Genomic DNA, 23,743 nt, shown 5'->3' with positions numbered 1-23,743 from the left:
AAGACTATCGATGGCATCATACCTGAAACACTAATGTGCCATTCTTCTCATTTGTGAAGATAAACACATTAAGGCTTGGCAGCTTGTGCTGCTGCAGGGGTGTTTTAGTCTGACACGATGTTGGGTAGTGCTACCTAACCCACCCTAAGGCCTTGAACTGGCTCCCTAGGATTACTACTTGTTTCGGCCATTGAGGGAAAATTGAGATTTGTAAGTGTTGTGAATGAATGTTAAACAACGTAAGGATCTTTTTCTCTACAGCACAAAGAAGTGTATAATAAATTCAGTGTGTAATATTATAAATGTTTCTGATTTCCAGAAAATTTTCAAATCTTTTTTATTATTATTATTCATCTTTTAAATGCTGAGGGGTAAAAAATCATGGATTTTTCCGGATTTCCAGGTTAAAAATACACTTTTTTCCTGGGTGAAAATACACTACAACTTGCATGAAAGCACGTTTTTTCCTCCCTGGTGAGTAACTATATACCTCCCCTAGGAACTGTAAAAGTTGAATTCTTTGAACAGTAAATGTTTTACACACCAGTGTAGAACCTCATGACACTAAACGAAATGCAACCATTTGAAAAACAACACATTTTGGAAGGAGTTTCAGCGTGTGGCAACACGTAAGAAAATATGCACTGTATTAGGGAACTGTAAATATGAATTCCACTAAAGACAGCGCAGTAGCTTCCGAAGGACTGAAATCTAGATTCTGACACACTTTTGTCAGTCAATCACAACAAAGGATACATAATGTACTCAGATAACAACATCGCTGTTAAGCAACATGAACCTACAAATGGTAAAGTGAATAGTCAAACTACTGCACAAAAATTACAGATATAAGAAAAGCTAAACTGTTGCATACAATGTAAGTTGTAAAAAACTTCAAAAATGGAGTGTTACAACTCTGTTCTGAGCCACAGTTTTGCAATGGCCACTCATTTGGGTGGACAACTGATTGGTGGTCAATGCACAATCTTTTCAACAGGCACAATATAAACTGACTGAAGTGTTACACAGTCTTTTCTTAAAGTATCTGTCTGCAGTATAGCTTTATACAGAAGTGAAATGATGATGGTAAACAGCAGAGACAAAAAGAGAACAGAAGCTTTCGAAATACAATGTCACAGAAGAATGCTGAATATTAGGTGGGTAGATTGAGTCTAATGAATGGGGGATGGTAGATTGAATTGTGGAGAAAATACATTTCTTGAGGGAAGTCATTGTCCTGTTTATGTTATCCTTATTTTCTGTTTTACTTATTTATTTGTTTGTTTATGTTTTTAAATAGACATTATTTTGAGCTTTTTCGCTATTGGGTAATTTTAATCCCTTGGGAATTTTCAGGCTACCTGTTAGTGAAACAGATAACAAATAGCCACTTCACGTAGAGAAAAAATTAACTCAAAAATGTACATAAAAACTTTTTAGACATCTCCGCCACAGTGAAAAAACTGTAATCACATACCTTAAATTCCACAATAAAACATGCAGAAGAGATGCAGGAGGTACCTTCAACACTTGCCCTTCCAAGCTAAAGTTTTGGTGCTCCCTTATATTGCAGCTGGGGCAGGTGTGTGATGATATGGGGGGACGAGAGGGGGGGGGGGGTGTTGACAAAGAGGTGTGGGGATACTTAAAGAACTACCATTTGACACCAAAAACATTTTCCTTACAGATTCGAAAAACCTTCACTTGCCCTGGATCTTCAGTTTCTCAACTCTAAACAGGTACGAAGTTCATTCATATGGGGTAGGGAGGGGGAGTAGAATACTGAAGACTGTTTAATACTTTAACGACCAACCCGAGCACAACTTGGACCACAGCACTGCATTCAAAGGACTGCAACGACCTACATATCATGCTGTGATGTTTCACAACATGCAAGCCACCGATTGTATAAAAACTGGACCACTTCTATATGAGAACGTACGGACACCTCACTATCCCTGCCTTGGCAGGTGCTGCCCTCTGTTGTTAGTTTGCAAAATCATTTTGATGTAAGAAGTAGCAAATGTAACAGGTGCTGTCAGAACTGACTCAGCCATTGGGTGCTTACATTTTCGTGAAATTTGTGCGAGTACTTGTCAGGTTTGGCTTTTTGCTGTTTGCTATATTTCCACTACAAATACATCGCATTCTGTTGAGTGAGCAAAAAGTTTTGGAAGCCCTAGAGAAAGAGCTGAATGATTCTGAATAGGAGGGTGAAATATCTAACAGGGAACAGTCTGTAGAAATTGTCCCTAGAGCAACTATTAGCAACCCCCCCCCCCCCCCCCCACGACAAATTCATGAACCCAAAGTGTCTGCATATAGTGTTATTCCCCGTGAAGGTGTGCGAAAATTTTCTAAATGACTGTGTGTTGTGTAACTGAGGTAAGACATGGGTACCAGCCCAACATTCGCCTAAAAAACCACATTCAAGCACATTAGTCCTGCATTGTTCATCTGCTGGGTGGATTCAATCTGAGACAAGTACACTTCCCTAAATCCAAGATGCTGCATGCTAAGAAGTGCAGCTGTCCAGGCAAGTTTTCACTTTCTGCTACCACCACTGTAAGATCTGGGAACTATCGCAGAACTAAAATACGGATGAAAAATAAACCTTGGAGCTTTGTCTTTTTTAGCATGCATTGCCCTTTTGAGGTATCTCAAAGATGTACCAATAATATTTTAACTAATGGAACAAACTGCTGATTTTCTGGACCCAAACTGTCCCGATAGGCCGGTCCTCAAATTATTAACAACACACTAAGAGCAAGGATTTCTTCCGTCAGCAAAATCGGCAAAAGGCTCTCACTGCAATCGAGATATTAAGTAGTGTGATCGAGATCGGCCTCACGTGTCTCTGACTCACCTTGACAGTCCTGTCCAGGGAGGCACTAGCAAAGGTGTTGTTGTCCTTGGGGTTGATGACAATCTGCATCACATAGTGGGTGTGGCCCTCAAACACCTGCTGGCACGCCCACTGCCGCTCCCAGTTCCACAGCTTGATCATCATGTCATCTGAAACAAGCCCGTGTTTGCTTCTGAACTCTCCTGTTATTTACAGAAGGTATTTCAGGAAGAATACTTAACATTTTAGGAGTTGTTAGTACAGACAAACACAAATAAAATGTTTCATATAAGGTGTTTTCAGTTTCTATCGATTACAGAGACATTATGCACACATTATATCACGGCACTCAGCCGTGGGTGTTAACAAATAAGAATGTAAAGCATTCGAGGGATGAGAAGCAGTGCAGGAGAACAAGCCCCACTTAAACCTTGCAGGACTGGCAGCCTATATTCGTGTTTTGTGGTTCTACAAAAGCAGAATTGACACAAAGCTCACACAGATTGCAAATTTCTTTTGGTGTAGAGTCATGTTTGAACCCTGTGATGGGGCAGGATTAGTCTCTTCATTTCAAAAGAAGAAAAGGAAGCAACAAGCAAAGTGGAGTACACACAGCATCCAGCAACAGCTATGGCGTAATTGTTTGCCGAGGTTTGCAAAGTTCTAGATACGCTAGTTGAGGCCTGAGCTACACTGGAGTCTTACACAACCACATACCCGAGCACCCCCACCTAAAACTGCCACATAAAGGTGTTCATATAATACAGTTGTTAGAATTCAACCTGAACAAACACTTGCAGAGAGTGTTAAGCAAAGAGAAATGATTTAAGTTCAAAGTTGATTTTCATAAATTCCACTTCTAACTACAATTCATTTTGAGTTTTCTTCTGAAGTTATCTTGGAATTCTTTCAAAAGGAAGTCACTATTCATTGCCCGTAGAATCATTAATCTCTTGTTTTTGCTTTTTCTATGCAGACTTTGCCTTTCAACAATTGCCATGTGTAGAAATCCAAAGGAATAATGCCCAGAGATCTACATGGCCAATAAATGTAACAGTTTCTGCCATTCCATCTTCCAGGTAATGTTACTTTCAGATAAAGTGTCACCTGACGACTAGAATGTGCACGGATTCCATCCTGCTGGAAGGTCATATCCATTCCCACAGCCATAGCAATGTCTTTCAATAATGATGCATGCTCATTTACCAGAATGATCTGTGTAAAGGGGACCTGCAAGACAATGTAGCAATGCGTCAGGCCCAATTGAGTGATTATCTATCGTACTATACCACACATTTAAAGAGAATTTTAGACAACATTATTGGGAACAGCAATCTATCAGTAAAGTAAAATTAGTAAAGACGTCTTGATCACACAGTCATTTATTAAAAATACGATTAGTTTCATCCTCTAGAAGTAGGCCGTCTTCAGATAATGCACCATTCGGCTGATGATGACGTCACAGTGTAATTATTCAAACTACAGAATCACAATTGCACCACATGTGTACGTGTAGTTATAAACTTTCCATCTGGTAATGTATTTCATATTCTTACTCTCACACACACAATTTCTCCAATTCCAAACACTGTGGGGCAACTGTTCTCTCTTAAAGTTAGTTAGTTCAGAAGATGTCACAATTTCAAGACACAATAAGTTCATCACTGTACAAAAATGTGTGTCAAAAGAACCAACAACCTAGTCAGTTTTGTGGACCGACTGTTCCTGATTCAGAGAAAGTAATTGCTTGTCTTAAGGGGCTCTGGAACGCCCTATACTTGCAATGTTAAAATAACGCTTATAAATTACATCTTTCCTCACAAAGTATTTGAGGTAGGAAGTTGAACTTTTTACAGATTATTTATTGGAATATGGGCTACAACTTAACACAGGGATTTTACAAAATTTTAGTTCAGTTATTAAACATGATTTTTTTTTCAATTGTAATGAAAATTTTCAACATTTTTTTGCAATTTTTTATTTATATATTCAAAAATATACAGTTTTTTGGAAAAAGGCTGTGTTAAATTATGCAGAAGGTACTGTGTAACATTTACTGAAAGTTTGAAACAAATATGTTTGGAAGATCCTTAGAAAACATGTAATTAGTATGAGAAAATAAAAGTTTTGGGAATCAAGCGACAAAGATTGGATTAACTTTTTAGTGCATTCCAGGTCCATAGGATGGATTATCTTCATCCTCTGCAAACTCCTCCTCCAGCTTCCTCTTGTTCCTCCTCCTGTTTACTCTTGCTTGTATTTCTAGACTCTTTACAGCCCCGTCTGCAGCCCGAAGCCGTTCCTTGTCTAAAGCAAGCATCGCTCGTTGTTGTGTTCGTAGATTTTGCTACCATTTTCTTCAGTTGCAGTTACTGCAACACTGTTCCAAAAGGTGGTCATGTATGAACACTTATCACATTTCAGTTGTATTTCACTAGCAAGTCCTACGTGCTTTATTATGGAGAGTTCCAGACCAACTTCACTACAATGAATACATCTTACACAGTTTGAAAAAATTTCTTTGAGAACCGACATAGCAAATATTTCATTCACATCCGATTCGCCCATAAAACATTCATAGTTTTCACTCATTGAACCAAGCTTCTTCTGTGAAGTATTTTCTTTCCCACTTTGACTGCTATGGGCAGGTGTACTTGAGAGGTTAGGTTCACTCACTTGGTTATCGTCTTTATTGTTTACAGTAATAACACATACCTTTGGCTTTCCAACATTTCTCCTTTTCTTAAAAGCCTTCAGAGAATTTCTAATAACTTTACTTTTACTCATTATTATACTTCAACAAAACAGAGACTCAAGAAACAGAATTAATTACGAATATTTTCGAGATAACGACAGAGTAAATAAACATGAAACAATCGACAATCACACCAGCGATATATATTGAACCATCACAGGTTAGCCACAACACATGCTTTATCTCACATCACTAAAATGTACCTGATTAACACGGACGTTAATAATAACACCATTTGACAGCAGTTTAACAGCGCCACAGTGGGTCATGCCCATGTAGAACACATTTCAAAAAAAATTTAAAAATAGTTGTAGTCTTCGGAATTGAATAAATTATATATCTATTAAAAAGTAGTAGTCTGCAGATTCAGAAAACGCAAAGAAGTAAAAAATGAACTTTTCATGATTTTGAGCCTTTCCGGAGCCCCTTAAATTTCCATAGTTCAAGAGTTACTGATTAATTAGTATACAATGTCAAGAGACCACCTATTTTTTAGTCTGTATTATTTCCTAAACTTTGTTTTGACAATATCAATGTACTAAATTTTCTGGACACAGTGATGTTCTTAAGATTCCTGTATTTTGGTTTAAGGGAAATATTCAAAATTGAAACTTTTATTAAATAAATTGTAAATGTCAGCTATTGGAACCCGAGGACATTTTGATGCACATGAAATCATGGCAAAAAGTAGTGCCTACTGTTTTTGTAAAACTCAAGAATATAAATCATTTTTGACATAAAATAATTGGTCCTAGAAACCCAGCATGGTTACCTACATAATATTCTTTCTTTGTTGTTATTAATTAATGTATCTTTTAACTGACAAGAAAAAACACCCTTGAAATTACGAGTTAACACCACAGGGGAAGGCTATAAATAGTCAGAATGGTGGATGTGACAGTTGGAAAGTATATTCACAGGAGCACAGATTATGTCAATTGTTCAGGTGAAATCCTACGGGAACACCGTAAACTGTATAGCACAACGATAATACAAAATTAGTGAGAACTGTGTTAATGGAAAGACAATGGCAGGTAAGCAGTTAAGTACTGAATCGTTATCATTGTACATGTATGTAACCAAAATCATTATGAATGTATTCTGAAACTAGTTGTGAATGACATCTGGCATCAATACTCTTCAAGTCATGAGAATAAGCAGACCATTAATAACAATGTCATGTGTTAGTGCTTTCAATTAATATGCATAGAATTATATATGCCAATGCTGCACTAGTGTTGAGGTTTTACATTTTCAGTTTTTAGTGATAAACAGACGGAGAAGCTCGACATGGTGAAGAATTGAACCATTTCAACACTACGGTGTGGAACCAGTGAAGCAATTAACGAATACTCTGCATAGTGGGCAACGCACTCTGGTTACATGCCATCGTAGAATTATGCTCATGGCGTCTTTTAGAAACTACATCACACTTCTTTTTATTTCGAAGGGTAAAAGAACTCATCACAGTTGTACTTGCTGCTTCCCTCTGAGCCAGTAGCTACCCATTCCCAATCTTCCTGAGGTACAAACTATGTTAAAATTTAATACAGTAAGACAAGTACTACGGTCAGAAACTGTGTGTGTCTCGAGGCAGCATAACTGATTCCAACATTTACGAGACTTTGTTGTTGACGCCTTCCACAACATGATGAAAGGAGAACATCTATCAATAATTACATTTTTGCTGTTCATGCAGTAAAACTTGTGCATAAGACACAACATTACATTTTTAACTTGTTTCCTAGAGACTCTACTCACAACACACATATACCGATGAATTTACCTGCAAAATTGTTCCACTGTACGACACAAAGTTCAGGAGATGTGTCACAAACATTGTCGGGAGATCTTTATGAACACTTACTTACATTTAAATTTTTATATTAAAATTTTTAAACAGTTACAGAGAATTCACTGTAAACGATCGATTTTTTTTCCAAAATTTTGAAACAGAGGGTACACGACTAGATTACATTATTTACAGAAAGAGGACACAAGATACACAGCAGAACAACTTTACTGAGTACACAGTGTGTAAATGATAACTTCTTACGATGTAAGGGCAGTCGAGACAAACAATCTGAGATAACAATGGTAGGCAGTGAAAATCTAGTAACTCCATGTCGTTAAATTTTGCAGGAGAAGCAAAAACAGTTCCTTAAAAATAATATAAGTGACACAGAAAGTTGCTACTTGTGAAACTATACAGCAGAAGCCTTGTTATTGACAGATTAGAGAAATGCAAGTCTGTCTTTGATAATGGCGTTATTGTTACTGGAATTACGAGGTTTTTACAGACAACTCAATACACCACAAGTATCTTATCAGTGGTAGGCAATGAAAACCTCATAACTCCACCTGTTTTTAGAGACAGGCGGAGTTATCAGTTTTTCACTGCCTACCACTAATAAGATACTTGTCTATTAAGTTGGGAAACAACCTAAAATTGGCCCACAAAAGCCACCTAACCTACAGAGTATGCCTGCTGCACAAAATTTCAAATACCTTCTTGTCCTTTAATGACACCGGCTTGTGAGTTAACGAGTGACGGAGACACCCATAGTTTCCGTTCAGCACACACCGTTCAACAGAATGCTCCACAGCAACCTCTAAGTGGCCCTTGTTGACTCACTGACATCATCAGTTAAGTTTACAGTACGCACAGCTTCACTGAGGCTGGACCACGGAACAATGGAAACCCATCATCTTATCGGACAAATCACGTTTATTGTTACACCGAGTCAACAGTTGCGGGCAGATACGCCGCCGTCCGGACGAACAGCTGCTCGAAACATGCACCGAGCTACAGATGCTGGCTGACTGAGGAGTAGTATGCTAAGGGGGACACCTCACCGAATGTCCACAGGACCTCTGGTAGTAACTTGAGGCACCACGACAGCTGTGGGAAATTTGAACATTATTGCAGGCCACACGCACCATTCACGCTCAAAGTTTCTCCGAAAGGGACGGCGCTTCCTGCAGGATGAGACCAAAATCGTGCTACAGTAGTTCGAAGAGCGTGGCACTTAACTCACGTCGATATCTCGGCCACCGAATTCCTCCGATCTGAACTCTGAGGAAACACACCTCTGACACTGTCGGACAGAAGCTCTGCACTCATAAATCTCCGGTACATAACTTATAAGAATTACACGATCTGTGCTTAGTCATCTAGTGCTACGTATCCCCAGACACCTATCACAGTCTCGCAGAACCCACACTGCTTAGAATCACTCGTGAACTGCATTCCGCATGGGGACCGACACACTATTAAACTATCCCTCCTGTCATAATTACCCCACCAGCCTAGTTTAAAAGCAAATTTCCCAGGCCATCAAATCCAATTGTACCACTTATCCCTGCAAAAAACAACTTAGGAATACACCCCTCTTCAGTCACGACTAAAGTGGTCTCGAATATATTAATCTGTTACTTCGACAAGGCTACAACTTCCTAAAATTGTAAATTGTGCCCTGAAATGAGGTCCATTCTGTCTGCCTAGAAAATAGCTCCCCCCCCCCCCAATCTCCACACTGTCCTCTCGGACTCTACGCTCCTGCTGCACCCGTCTCCCTACCCTACGGCACCTACCCCCGTGACCGTCTCTGCTGTAAGACTTGCCCTGTGCAGCCTCCTACCACGACCTGTACCAGCCCTGCAAAGGGAGAGCCACCTGTGAAACAGCCCATCACGTACCAGCTGTTATGTAAACACAGTTCATCCTTCATCGTCAGTACGACTGCCGCCGAGTTCCAGTTAGGACGAATGGGCGTAGGCACAGGTTTGTGTACTGACAATACACAATACGCTCTGCAATGTGAGAGTCATGACCTCGGTGCCCTTTTCACTACACGTGTCGCCTAGATTCTTCCCCCAGAGAGCAGTTCATCAGAACTCCCCACGCAGATATTGGCGTTACCTGTCCTCAGTTCTCGCCATCCACCTGGCCTCAATTTAGTTTAATTTTCAAGGTCTCGACTTTATTTCTCAGTGACTATTCTGTTCTTCATTCCCTTTGTTTTCTATATCTTATTTTTTGACCTGTCTATTTTACCCCACCCACCACCTCTACCACTTTTTATGTACTTAAAGCACTCCGTCTTCAGGCCACGACTGGCCTACCGGGACCACTGTGTCATCCTCAGAGGAGGACGCAGACAGGAGGGGCGTGGGGTCAGCACACCGCTCTCTCGGCCATTATGATGGTATTCTTGACTGAAGCCGCTACTATTCGGTCGAGTAGCTCCTCAATTGGCATCACGAGGCTGAGTGCACCCCGAAAAATGGCAACAGCGCATGGCGGCCTGGATGGTCACCCATCCAAGTGGCGACCACACCCGACAGCGCTTAACTTCGGTAATCTCACGCGAACCGGTGTAGCCACTGCAGCAAGGCCGTTGCCTTTTATACACTTAGCTTTACACTTATTAACTCTAGCACAATGTTTTGTCAGAAATCTCTGTCTTTGTTATTACTGTATCTTCCACCTTAAGCTCTCAGATTTTAAGATCTAGTCAAGTGCAGTCCCAAACAACAAGTCTTTCCTTCCCATCCCGTCTGGTAAGTCTCCCCTAACTGGGGGTTCCGGGTGACTTTTCCCAATCTCTCTATTTCCTAAACCTTGGCACTCATTTTCCTTCTTCCTTCTTTCTCCTTTCACCCCTTCTCCCACAAGGAGCTACTGGCTCTGAAAGCTTAATGTATTTATCCATCTATATCACACTATTAAGCACATTAGCCTTATTGCTTAGGTTCACCATTGTAAGCTCAACTATGTCCTACCCATATATTCTCCGAGTTTTTAATAAAGGGCAGAGAGAACACTGTCATAATACGCTCGCTCATTCATTCACTCACTTGTCCCCTTCCACAGAGCTTGTCAAGGAGGAGACCCTTTATAGACATGCAACAAATCAATATACAGACTATTTCAAAACGAATATACATATTTCGAAGATACATGTTTATTAAACTGTAAGACTTACAACTACGAAACTTGGGACTTCATGAATCTCTCAAGTTTATATCACAAATGTTCAATATGTCCTCTACCAGCGACACGAACAATATTGCACTGATACTCTAATTCCTCCAACAACTCGGATAACCGTGTCCATCGTCACTGATGATGTGGCACTACAGATCCGTTTCTTCAACTCTTCTACGTTATGTGGTAGTGTTGGCACATAAACTTTGTCCTTAATGAATCCCCAGGAGGAAAAAATCACAGGTCATCAATCCCAGAGACCGTGAAGGCCAGCTCAGAAGTGTTAAGTCACTGGCATTTTGACAACCGATCCAACAGCTCTGTAGAGTTTCACTTAAGAAATTCACGCACTTGTCAACTTCCGTGAGGGGCGTGCCCTGTCTAGTTGAAAAATGAAGCTGTCGTCATTCAGCCTCAGAAAAAACCAGTTTTGCAGCATAACAAGATACTGCTGAGTTATTTCAGCAAAGAAGAATGGGATATCACACAAAGCACTAACTCTGGGTGAATGTTGTGCATGTTCAATGTGTGTGTGTGTGTGTGTGTGTGTGTGTGTGTGTGTGTGTGTGTGTGTGTGTGTGTGTTTTCCGTGGGTTCCAAATTCAAACACTGTGTTTGTTTACTTTCCAACTATGGTGCAAAATCACTCCATGATTGAACACAGTGTGTAGTGTGAAAGTGTTATCATTGTCAACAGCAATCTGAAGCTCGTCAGTAAATCTCAAGACATTTGTGTCAGTCGTCATGGTGCACACTGTAATAGCTGTAACTTTTACAGTTTCATAACCAACCGAATTCTCAAAACGTGCCAAATTGATATTGTAGGCAGTTGTAACTGCCAACTGAGTTCATTCTGTATGGCTATGTTTGAAAGCTGTTTGAATTCTTGCAACACTTTCATCTGAAAGACGTGGGTGACCATGATTCTTTCCTTTACATACACATCCCGTGTTTACAAACTGTTGACACCTTCAGCGAGTGTTTCTCATCAAATTATACTTTGCAGACTCGAGAACACAAAATGATTTCTGCTTTGGAGTAGCCATTTTGAAACATGTGACAGTAACCAAGCAAACAGAAGACAAACAACATGTTGTGGCAATGAATATAAACCAAACAATGTATTTGTCCCTCCAATAACCGAGCCCTGGCACAGTGGTCAATAGTTTTGACAACATAATGTTTTGTTATACGCATATTCTTTTTTAAAAACCCTGTATATTAACAAAAGACAAGCAAAGTGTAGAAATTCTGTATGTTGCATTAACAATAAACTGTAACTACACCATAATGATTTAGTTTCATAAATCACAGTTGCAAATTGTTGTTGTTGTTGTTGGTGTTGTTATGGTCTCCAGTCCTGAGATTGGTTTGATGCAGCTCTCCATGTTACTCTATCCTGTGCAAGCTGCTTCATCTCCCAGTACCTACTGCAACCTACATCCTTCTGAATCTGCTTAGTGTATTCATCTCTTGGTCTCCCTCTATGATTTTTACCTTCTACGCTGCCCTCCAATGCTAAATTTGTGATCCCTTGATGCCTCAGAACACGTCCTACCAACCGATCCCTTCTCCTTGTCAAGTTGTGCCACAAACTCCTCTTCTCCCCAATTCTATTCAATACCTCCTCCTTAGTTATGTGATCTACCCATCTAATCTTCAGCATTCTTCTGTAGCACCACATTTCGAAAGCTTCTGTTCTCTTCTTGTCTAAACTATTTATCGTCCACGTTTCACTTCCATACATGGCTACGCTCCATACAAATACTTTCAGAAACGACTTCCTGACACTTAAATCTATACTCGATGTTAACAAATTTCTCTTCTTCAGAAACGTTTTCCTTGCCATTGCCAGTCTACATTTTATATCCTCTACTTCGACCACTGTGAGTTATTTTGCTCCCCAAGTAGCAAAACTCATTTACTACTTTAAGCGTCTCACTTCCTAATCTAATTCCCGCGCCATCACCAGATTTAATTTGACTACATTCCCTTATCCTCATTTTGCTTTTGTTAATGTACATCTTATATCCTCCTTTCAAGACACTGTCCATTCTGTTCAACTGCTCTTCCAGGTCCTTTGCTGTCTCTGACGGAATTACAATGTCATTGGTGAACCTCAAAGTTTTTATTTCTTCTCCACGGATTTTAATACCTACTCCGAACTTTTCTTTTGTTTCCTTTACTGCTTGCTCAATATACAGATTGAATAGCATCCGGGAGAGGCTACAACCCTGTCTCACTCCCTTCCCAACCACTGCTTCCCTTTCATGCCCCTCGACTCTTTGTAACTGCCATCTGGTTTCTGTACAAATTGTAAATAGCCTTTCGCTCCCTGTATTTTACCCCTGCCACCTTTAGAATTTGAAAGAGAGTATTCCAGTCAACATTGTCAAAAGCTTTCTCTAAGTCTACAAATGCTAGAAACGTAGGTTTCCCTTTCCTTAATCTTTCTTCTAAGATAAGTTGTAAGGTCAGTATTGCCTCACGTGTTCCAATATTTCTACAGAATCCAAACTGATCTTCCCTGAGATCGGCTTCTACCACTTTTTCCATTCGTCTGTAAAGAATTCGTGTTAGTATTTTGCAGCCGTGACTTATTAAACTGATAGTTTGGTAATTTTTCACATCTGTAAACACCTGCTTTCTTTGGGATTGGAATTATTATATTCTTCTTGAAGTCTGAGGGTATTTCGCCTGTCTCATACATTTTGCTCACCAGATGGTATAGTTTTATCAGATCTGGCTCTCCCAAGGCCGTCAGTAGTTCTAATGGAATGTTGTCTACTCCCGGGGCCTTGTTTCGACTCAGGTCTTTCAGTGCTCTGTCAAACTCTTCACGCAATATCATATCTCCCATTTCATCTTCATCTACATTCTCTTCCCATTTCATCTTCATCTACATCCTCTTCCATTTCCATAATATTGTCTTCAAGTACATCGCCCTTGTATAGACCCTCTATATACTCCTTCCACCTTTCTGCTTTCCCTTCTTTGCTTAGAACTGGGTTTCCATCTGAGCTCTTTATGTTCATACAAGTGGTTCTCTTATCTCCAAATAATTTTCCTGTAGGGAGTATCTATCTTACCCCTAGTGAGATAGGCCTCTACATCCTTACATTTGTCCTCTAGCCATCCCTGCTTAGCCATTTTGCACTTCCTGTCAATCTCATTTTGAGACGTTTGTATTCCTTTCTGCCTGCTTCATTTACTGAATTTTTATATTTTCTCCTTTCATCAATTAAATTCAATATTTCTTCTGTTACCCAAGGATTTCTACTAGCCCTCGTCTTTTTAGCTACTTGATCCTCTGCTGCCTTCACTACTTCATCCCTCAGAGCTACCCATTCTTCTTCTACTGTATTTCTTTCCCCCATTCGTGTCAGTTGTTCCCTTACGCTCTCCCTGAAACTCTCTACAACCTCCAGTTTAGTCAGTTTATCCAGGTCCCATCTCCTTAAATTCCCACCTTTTTGCAGTTTCTTCAGTTTTAATCTACAGTTCATAACTAATAGATTGTGGTCAGAGTCCACATCTGCCCCTGGAAATGTCTTACAATTTAAAACCTGGTTCCTAAATCTCTGTCTTACCATTATGTAATCTATCAGATACCTTCTAGTATCTCCAGGATTCTTCCATGTATACAACCTTTTTTTACGATTCTTGAACCAAGTGTTAGCTATGATTAGGTTACGCTCTGTGCAAAATTCTACCAGGCGGCTTCCTCTTTCATTTCATTTCTTGCAAATTATTGACAGGAATTATTTATGTCAGGATGGAAAGAGTAAGTCAACTACTGGCCAAATCAGTTTGGCTTCCGCAGAAATGTAGGAGACAATTCTGACTATGTCTTAAGTTGATGGCCAACTGAAGAAAGACAAATGTACATTTGTAGTTTCAATCCCGACTATGAATGGATTCAGGTAAACTGCAGTTTAAACGTGGTAGATGTTCCTAAAAAGCCGAAGTTCACATAATGGATTCCCATGTTTGGCAACGTGACATAATCTGCCGCCTGCTCACTACAGCCAAGCTGGTATCCGTGTCTCCCTCTGACTCTTCCGTAGTGCTGTGTTTGAGCAACACAGATTCCAATGTCTTCTAGTATGTAACAACAGCCACTAATCCACCAATAAAAACTCGCCAATACGATTCAGTCCAATTCTCAAACTCTCACTCATCCTGTGATCTACTTACATCTATTGGTAATATGTCCACGACAGTTCTTGCATCTGTAATTTATTTTCTACATCTACAAGGTTACTCTGCAGTTCACACTTAAGTGCCTGGCAGAGGGTTCATCTAACCATTTTCGTGCTACTTCTCCACCATTCCACTCTCTAATGGCACATGGGAAAAAGAAACACCTAAATCTTTCTGCTCGAGCTCTGATTTCTCTTATTTTATTATGATGATCATTTTTCCGTACTTAGGTAAGTGTCAACAAAATATTTTCGTATTCGGAAGAGAAAGTTGGTGATTGAAATTTCGTAACTATATCTTGCCGCAAAGAAAACCGCCTTTGTTTCAGTAACTGCCACCCCAACTCGCGTATCGTATCAGTGACACTCTCACCCCTATTGCGTGATAACACAAAACGAGCGGCCTTCTTTGCACTTTTTTTATGTCCTCCATCAATCCTACCTGGTAAGGATCCCATACCCTGCAGCAATATTCCAGCAGATGACAGACAAGTGTAATGTAGGCTGTCTCTTTAGTGGGCTTGTCGCATCTTCTAAGTGTTCTGTCAACAAATCGCAGCCTTTGTTTTGCATTCCTGACAATATTATCTACGTTGTCTTTCCAATTTAAGTGGCTCATAATTGTAATTCCTAGGTATTTAGACGAATTGACAGCCCTTAGATTTGTGCGATTTATCGTATACCCAAAATTTACCGGATTTCTTTTAGTACCCATGTGGATGACTTCGCACTTTTCTTTGTTTAGTGCCAATTGCCACTTTTCGCACAATGCAGAAATTCTCTATAGATCATTTTGTAATTGAAATTGATCATCTGATGATTTTACTAGATGGGAAATTACAGTGTCATCTGCAAACAACCTAAGGGGGCTGCACAGATTATCACCTAGGTCATTTATGCAAATCAGGAACAGCAGAGGGTCTATGACACTACATTGCAGAATGCCAGATATCACTTCTGTTCTACTCGATGATTTACCATCTATCACTATGAACTGTGACCCCTCTGATAGGAAATTGGTGTGACCTGTGCTACTTTCCAGTCTTTAGGAACAGACCTTTCGTCAAGTGAGTGGTTGTGTATGATTGCTAAGAAAGGCACTACTGCATCTGCATGCTCTGAAAGGAACCTGATTGGTATACCATCTGGACCGGAAGACTTGCCTTTCTTAAGTGATTTGAGTTGTTTCATAACACCTAAGATATCTACTTTTATGGCACTCATGCAAACAGCTGCTCTGGTTTCGAAATCTGTAATATTTACTTCGTCTTCTTTCGTGAAGGAATTACGGAAAACTGTATTTACTAACTCCGCTTTAGTGGCACCATCATCGGTAACATTTCCATCGCTATCGCGCAGTGACGGTATTGGCTGTTTTTTGCCACTGGTGTACTTTACATATGACCAGAATCTCTTTGGGTTTTCTATCATATTTTGAGACAATGTTTCACTGTGGAAACTGTTAATAGCATCTCGCATTGACGTCTGCACTAAATTTCGAGCTTCCGTGAAACTTAGCCAGTCATGGGGATTTTGCGTTGTTCTGAATTTGGCATGCTTTTTTTCGTTGCTTCTGCAACACTGTTCTGACGTGCTTTGCGTACCATGGTGGATCAGTCCCGTCTCTTATAAACTTATGTGGAATGAATCTATCTATTGCTGTCGATACTGTATCTTTGAACACAACAATTACAGTCAGTTTAACATGATTTACTTCATTTGTAAGACATTTTATTCTGGATTTATTTTCCTTCTGGATTTATTTTCCTTCTGGATTTATTTTCCTTCTTGTTTCACTTGAATATCACCATCATCATGCCCTAATCCTGATTAAAAGCTGGTAATGTTTTTACCCGGTACTCTAATATGTGAGCAGCAACCGAATCTCTCATTACAACCCCCTTAGTAAATCATTACATTCTCTCATATCCAAATAAAATACTGATCTGTTTTAGAATGAAGGAATGTTTTATGAAGGACAATACTTCCACTTTGGAATGTTACCTTACCTAAAAAAGCAGCATAAATGTTTGTTCACAGTATCCATACACTTATGAGAACTTTTATTCCAAACCTGTTCAAATACAGTAAGAGTCTGAGATGACAAATTGATGCTTTTTCCTCTGGTGTTTCACAAAACTGTCAAATTTTAAACAGAGAAATTGACTGTTGTAGTGACTAGTTCATAGTTTCTCGCATATCCCTCACACTAGCACCGCACGAGTCAAATGTCGCACGACTGTTCGAGCGACACTGATACTGTTTCGAGCACTTCGGCGTATGGGAATTCCTCCAGCCTGTTGGAATGAGTGTCTCTCTTGTCTGGCCCTGCCCTTCTGAATTTTTCAGAATAAATATCCTAAACTTCATCTGTAAATAAAAGATGACCCTTATATCCTCTATTAAACAACATAAAAATGTTTGCCTCAGCAGTAATAGTTTAATCTGCGAGTATAAGACGACACTGTAATTTTCGAATGATGAACTTGGGAAAAAGTATCATCTTATAATTGGATAAATACGGCACTATTCTGAACTGTCAAGCTGACAATCACATCCAGAATTGCAATATTATTGTTAATGTTCTCATACAATCTACTGTTTGCCCAAGAAGGATGTTGTATTGTGTGTGAAAAATACATTGCACACATCTTTATGAGAAGTGTCATCTCATTTATTTGCAAATATGGTTACTGTACTAAATTCTTGCCTTCCAGCAGATACTGTAAAATTTGGAGAAGAAATCCACAAATTGATACATCCATAGTCAATAAAAAGTGAGCATAATAATATTTACAACTCCTGTCCAAGACAAAATCTAAACTTAGAGAATAACCAATGAGAAAAATACAAAGGTCACTAGTGCTCGATAAACCGGCGTAATGTGAGAGTCTGCAAGATTGAGTCTAAAATTATTTTCTCCTGTGCACACTGGGCGTCACTCACCACTGCTGGTCAGGACGTACGGCTGTGTGGGGTGCACGGCGATGCAGCGCAGGTAATCGGTATGCGCCTCAAATGCGTGCGCTCGCTCCAGCGTGTTGTAGTTGAACACGCGCACCTGCATGTCATCCGAACCCGTCACCACCCAGTTCTTGCGGGGCACGAACTTTGCGGCGCGCACGGGCAGGTCGCAAACCTGTAGGCGGCAGTCGACACGGCACAATTACATTATTTATTTAGTGCATAGCATGTGGCAGGTACACAGACAGAGGAGAGAGAATTACCAAACTGATGGTCACACACAACTAAAAAGAGCAGTGAGTCTCCAGCGTAGTTTGGAAATCCACATTGTTCAGTCATTCGACACCATTTGGTGTCACGCGGTTGAAATCACTTTTCCATAATAAACAGCTAAACTTCATTAAATATGAGGAAGGGGGGGGGGGGGGGGGGGAATATTAATCTACCCCCAAGAGACATCACACTACGAGCATATGACACCACCTCCAGTTTTGCTAACAATCTTAATCTGATGAGGAAGACAGTCCACAATTTCAGCTACGTCATACCCAACTGAAGCCGTTCATTCATACAATCGCTTAGATCTGTGGCTACTAACTGACAATATTCTTGCCGTTTCTGCAGTCAGATCGTGTAACAAACAAAACTGGGTGTATCAAAAAAGACTTTAGGATGTGAAAACTCATACTGCCCGATGGTATAACTTTATAGCAAAATGCGTTAATGTCTTTAGCTAAATAGATTCAATGTGATTTCCGTCAGTTATGTGACACATTCTAGCTATGAGCTCTGCTACAAAAGTGCTAGTACGGATGGAACGAGACAGGATCCTTTACGAATCCTCAAAAGAAAAAGTCGAGAGGTGTCAGGTCTAGTAAACGTGGGGACCACGCAATTAACACACCTCGGCCGATCCACTTGCTCGGAAAGCAGACTTTTATGAAATCCTGGATGTCGGAGAGGTAGTGTGCCTAGGCCAAGTAGGCCTATCGGACCAATGTTTTAGCCCAGTCAACGAAGACTAAAAAACGTCAACTAGGGGAAAAACTGTGTAGCTGCAAATTTGTGCACCGAGTTAGGAAAGTGTGTCCTGAACAACATACTAAAAATACTGACTGGTGAGGTATGTGTTACACTGTGTGTGTGTGTGTGTGTGTGTGTGTGTGTGTGGGGGGGGGGGGGGGGGGGGGGGGGGTTTGGTGGTCGGCAATTAAAGGTCTTTTTTTTTATGTTTCTCTTGAATAACTTGAGAACCGTGGCTTCTAAGTGAAAATGTTTTCAAGTACAAATTTAACTACATTACATACCCTACAGTAATTTCTGCACTGCTGGTGACGGAAGAATACTGGTTTAATGGTGTAAAATTAATGTTTATTTTTAAATCAAGTTGATGAGAAACAAATATAAATTGTGTGTAGCACGTCCAAGAGCAGTAGGACCATATTAAGGGATAAACTGCCTTCCAGAGGCATACCAAGGTGTAGCGGGGGACGTGTGGGGGACGTGCAAGGGAAGGTAAGTTGCTGTGTTGTACCCGTGCACTTCTCTCCACCACTGGTATGTAAACAGATCAGCGAGCAGGTGGTTCCCCACTACATCACATGAAGCAACCGAAGGGTGTCACACAAAGTTATATCGAGCCACCACATCACACCTTACAAATCAAAGGTGCACAGACATGACCTAGCGATGTTGATTTCCTCACAAACTGCATTAACATTATACTGAATGCGGATATGATTTGCCAATAAAACTAGTCTAACAAACATACAAGGGGCGTTTGAAAAGTCTGTGCAAAAATAAAAACTACTTACGTGTTTGGGGTAAACCTTTTTTATTTTTCAACATGGTCTCCTTTTAAACTTACACACTTTGTCCAATGCTGTTCTAATTTGTTGATCCCTTCTGATTAACAGGAATTGTCCAAGTCTCCAAAGTAGCTGTTAGTTGCTGCAATCACCTCCTCGTTTCAATAAAATCATTGTCCTGCCAGCCATTTCTCCAAATTGGGGAACAAATAGTAGTCCGAGGGAGCCAAGTCTGGAGAAGAGGGGGGGATGTGAAACGAGTTGGAATCATACTTCCAATTATTTTGCGACCACAACTGCTGAGGTGTGTGCTGGTGCATTGTCGTGATGGAAAAGGACTTTTTGCAGTCCAATCGCCAGCGTTTTCCTTGCAGCTCGGTTTTCAAACGGTCCAATAATGATGAATAATATTCACCTGTAATAGTTTTACCCTTTTCCGATATTCAATGAGCATTATCCCATGCGAATCCCAAAAGACAGTCGCCACAACCTTTCCAGCCGAAGAACTGGTCCTCGCCTTTTTTTGTGCAGATTCTCCCTTGGTAACCCATTGTTTAGATTGTTCTTTGGTCTCAGGAGTATAGCAATGTTTCCTTGTTTCATCCACAGTGACGAAACGATGTTTAAAGTCTTACACATTTTTCCTGAACAGCTGTAAACCATCCTTGCAACACTTCACGCGATTCCATTTTTGGTCAAGCGTGAGTAATCGCTGAACCCATCTTGCAGATAGCTTTCTCATGTCCAAATGTTTATGCAAAATACTATGTAACCGTTCATTCGAGATGCCCACAGCATTAGCAATCTCACGCATCTTAACTCTTCTGTCATCCATCACCCTATTATGGATTCTATCAATGATTTCTGAAGTCGTAACCTCCACAGGGCATCCAGAATGTTCAGCATTACTTGTGCTCATATGGCCACTCCAAAAATTTTGAAACAACTTATAGACTGTTCTAATCGAAGGTGCACAGTCACCGTAATGTTTATCAAGCTTCTCTTTAGTCTCCAGGGGCATTTTGCCTTTCATAAAGTAATGTTTAATCAACACACAAAATTCTTCTTTGCCTATTTTTTGACAATCGCTCTACTTCCTTGATTCACAAAAATGCCAAACACAAAGAAATACACTAATATGGCTGAAACTTTGTGTGCGTTATTTCCGAAGATGCTACTAACTAAATATGACCTCGATATGCACCATCTCTCGGACTTTGCATGGACTTTTCAAACGCCCCTCGTAAATGGATAGACTAGAAAAATTTGTGTGCACTATTCAACATTGCTAGAGGGGAAATGGATCCTTAGTCATCCTGCATGGAACCTGTAATTTTCTTCCAGGAAAGGCAACTTTCCCCATAACAAGCACTGCTCAGTTTTCAGTTTAATGACAGGCTATATCTCCCAAGCATTTCCTGTTCAGCTCTCTCATGTGGGTATACAAAATAATTTCACTGAGCTACTGTGTACATAGTAGAATTTTTCAGTTCATGAAGCGAGTATTTATTTGAAGTTTTTAAATGAACTACTATGTAAAAAAGGCCAACAACTGGAGCCGTCAACTGTATACCACACTGAAAGGCCTGCCACAAATGTAAAACACTGTCTATTCAACAATTTTGAATTCGTTGTCTCCACCATCAATGGCTGGAATACTTTTTGCAGCTTAAAGGAATTAAATGCATCACCCCAGACTCATTACTCCCAACATCTGAAGAGAGCCAGGTGGTGAAGGGCAGGTTTTCATTCAAATGGGCAAAATCTCAATTTTTATAGCATTTTTGGAAACATATATGTATCAAGAATGTTGAGATGAAAAAGTTTATTAATCCATGCATTACATAAGTTTCTACAGCCCATTGTTCAAAGCAGAGTAACAGCCATTGTGGGATGCTCTTATACAGACACGCCGACTCACATAGAAATCTAGTTGTGCCTTGAAGGATGTTCACAACATGATTTATATTTCAGTACGCACGCAAATATTTGCTGAAAAACTTTATGTGCAACGTGTGCAGGCTGCTGAAAATAGCACATCCTGCTCAGCCAGATCGGCTTTTCTTGCCGAGAAGAACAAGGGAATTGCTCTCCAGGAACAACTGAAGTTCAAAGAAAGGTTGATATACTGTCCTGGAGTTGCAGACAAAACATAAGCAACAAAAACACTTTTTTTGGTCAAAGCATAATCTCTGGACTGCCATATTGGATGAGCCATTTCGAACTTTGAAAATCTAGTTTCAGATTTGTGTTCAGAGAGACAAAAATTATATAATGACATGTAGTTTTTATGCAGACTGGACTAATAAGACATATAAAAGTTTTCCCTAAACTTTAAACAGGTTTTTCTCGACAATCAATTTTTCAGAACTGCGTGCAGCATAACATAAAAGCGGTTCAACCTATTAACTTGTACTTTTGGCCCCTGAAAAGCAAATACTTTTCTTAGGAGCTTATACCTATTTATTTATTTACGTAGTTTACACCCACATTGGAGCACTAAAATCAAACATAATACAACAGAGTCTACAATGATTAAGTTTAGGTCTTAGCAGTCAGGAATTTCTTCGTTTCCCAAAATTTCCCACAACCTCTTAACTATTTTTTTAAAGCCATAATAACTGAAAAAAAGAAGAAAGAAATCAAACTGAAAGTTCATGTTAGAATTATATCATTAAATTTAAGATTATTTCATTATGATTAGGCATAAGCTTCCATAAATTTAATGTAGTATCGAGTGACATTATCCATTTTTGATTTCAGATGACTTGTGATGGGCTGCACTGCATGCAGTCTGCATACTTCTAACTCGCAGACCCTTGATCAAACCATAATTCAGCGCGCCATAATCCCCAAAAAGATACTTTTATGTCTTCTCATTGTCTCAAAAACATTTCCAAACTTTGCCTATTTTTGCTCATTTGAATGAGAACCTGGCCTTAGACTGGTTACATCTGCAACGGGTGCAGGTCACCCAGGTGTCATCAAACTTCAAATATTTCATCACCAGCCAAGTTACACATTAAACCACATTACTGCTCTACATTTGAACATGTCTGTCTTGTTCCATCAGATATATTAACACCCGCTTTGCAAGATGTACTGTGGATATGTAGTAATGGCTCCACTCCGTGAAAACTACCTCTATAAGTGCCAGGAATTCCTTAATGGAAAAGGTTTATGCAGCTGACCAGTAACACAATCAATGGTGAGGGAAGTGCAGTTCCTGGTCATTCATTAATTCATCTCGATATGACTACAGCACAATTGTACCATTTTATTATGTGCTGTCAATATCAGACAGCTGCACGATGCTACATTTGCTAATCCAACACCTTTCCCACCAACACCACATAAGTTGCTGACAACATGACAATTACAAATTAAACATTTCTCAGCCATTCCTTACATAAATGTATTTTACATAAAACGTCACATAACGACTTCAATTAAGTACTCGCATAATGAACTGAAAATAACTCCATTATATGAACATGAACTCTGTGAAGTTATATTGTCTGCTGATACAAGAGAACTGGACAGAAAATGCTGGGGAGATATAGTCAGCCCGTAAACTGAAAACCGAGCAGTACTCGTAGTGGGCAAAGTTGCCATACAGGATGGCTAAGCACCATTTTTCCTTTAACAATATAGAACAATGTGTGGAGATCAATATAGATCATCTCCATACGTGTTCCTCTATCCCGTTCACGAAGTACGAGGTGCATTCAAGTTCTAAGGCCTCCGATTTTTTTTCTAATTAACTACTCACCCGAAATCGATGAAACTGGCGTTACTTCTCGACGTAATCGTCCTGCAGACGTACACATTTTTCACAACGCCGACGCCACGATTCCATGGCAGCGGCGAAGGCTTCTTTAGGAGTCTGTTTTGACCACTGGAAAATCGCTGAGGCAACAGCAGCACGGCTGGTGAATATGCGGCCACGGAGAGTGTCTTTCATTGTTGGAAAAAGCCAAAAGTCACTAGGAGCCAGTTCAGGTGAGTAGGAAGAATGAGGAATCACTTCAAAGTTGTTAACACGAAGAAACTGTTGCGTAACTTTAGCTCGATGTGCGGGTGCGTTGTCTTGGTGAAACAGCACACGCGCAGCCCTTCCCGGACGTTTTTGTTGCAATGCAGGAAGGAATTTGTTCTTCAAAACATTTTCGTAGGATG

General features: G+C 40.0%; 1 protein-coding gene across 2 annotated transcripts in view; it reads right to left on the bottom strand.

The window, feature by feature from the left end:
• Nucleotides 1-23,743, bottom strand: part of LOC126427376 (coatomer subunit beta') — a 174,490-nt gene that overhangs the window by 133,759 nt on the left and 16,988 nt on the right. For both annotated transcript variants that reach the window (XM_050089724.1, XM_050089723.1), the window contains exons 3-4: nt 17,739-17,931; nt 2,867-3,015 (exon numbers count right to left, since the gene is read on the bottom strand). In XM_050089724.1, the coding sequence (XP_049945681.1) occupies nt 2,867-3,015; nt 17,739-17,931 (342 nt within the window). The remainder of the gene's footprint in view (nt 1-2,866; nt 3,016-17,738; nt 17,932-23,743) is intronic.

The sequence above is a fragment of the Schistocerca serialis genome, chromosome 11 (assembly GCF_023864345.2).
Source record: "Schistocerca serialis cubense isolate TAMUIC-IGC-003099 chromosome 11, iqSchSeri2.2, whole genome shotgun sequence".
Taxonomy (NCBI): Eukaryota; Metazoa; Arthropoda; class Insecta; order Orthoptera; family Acrididae; genus Schistocerca; species Schistocerca serialis.
Note: the sequence above shows the minus strand (reverse complement) of the source record. Positions and strands in the feature narration are given on the sequence as shown.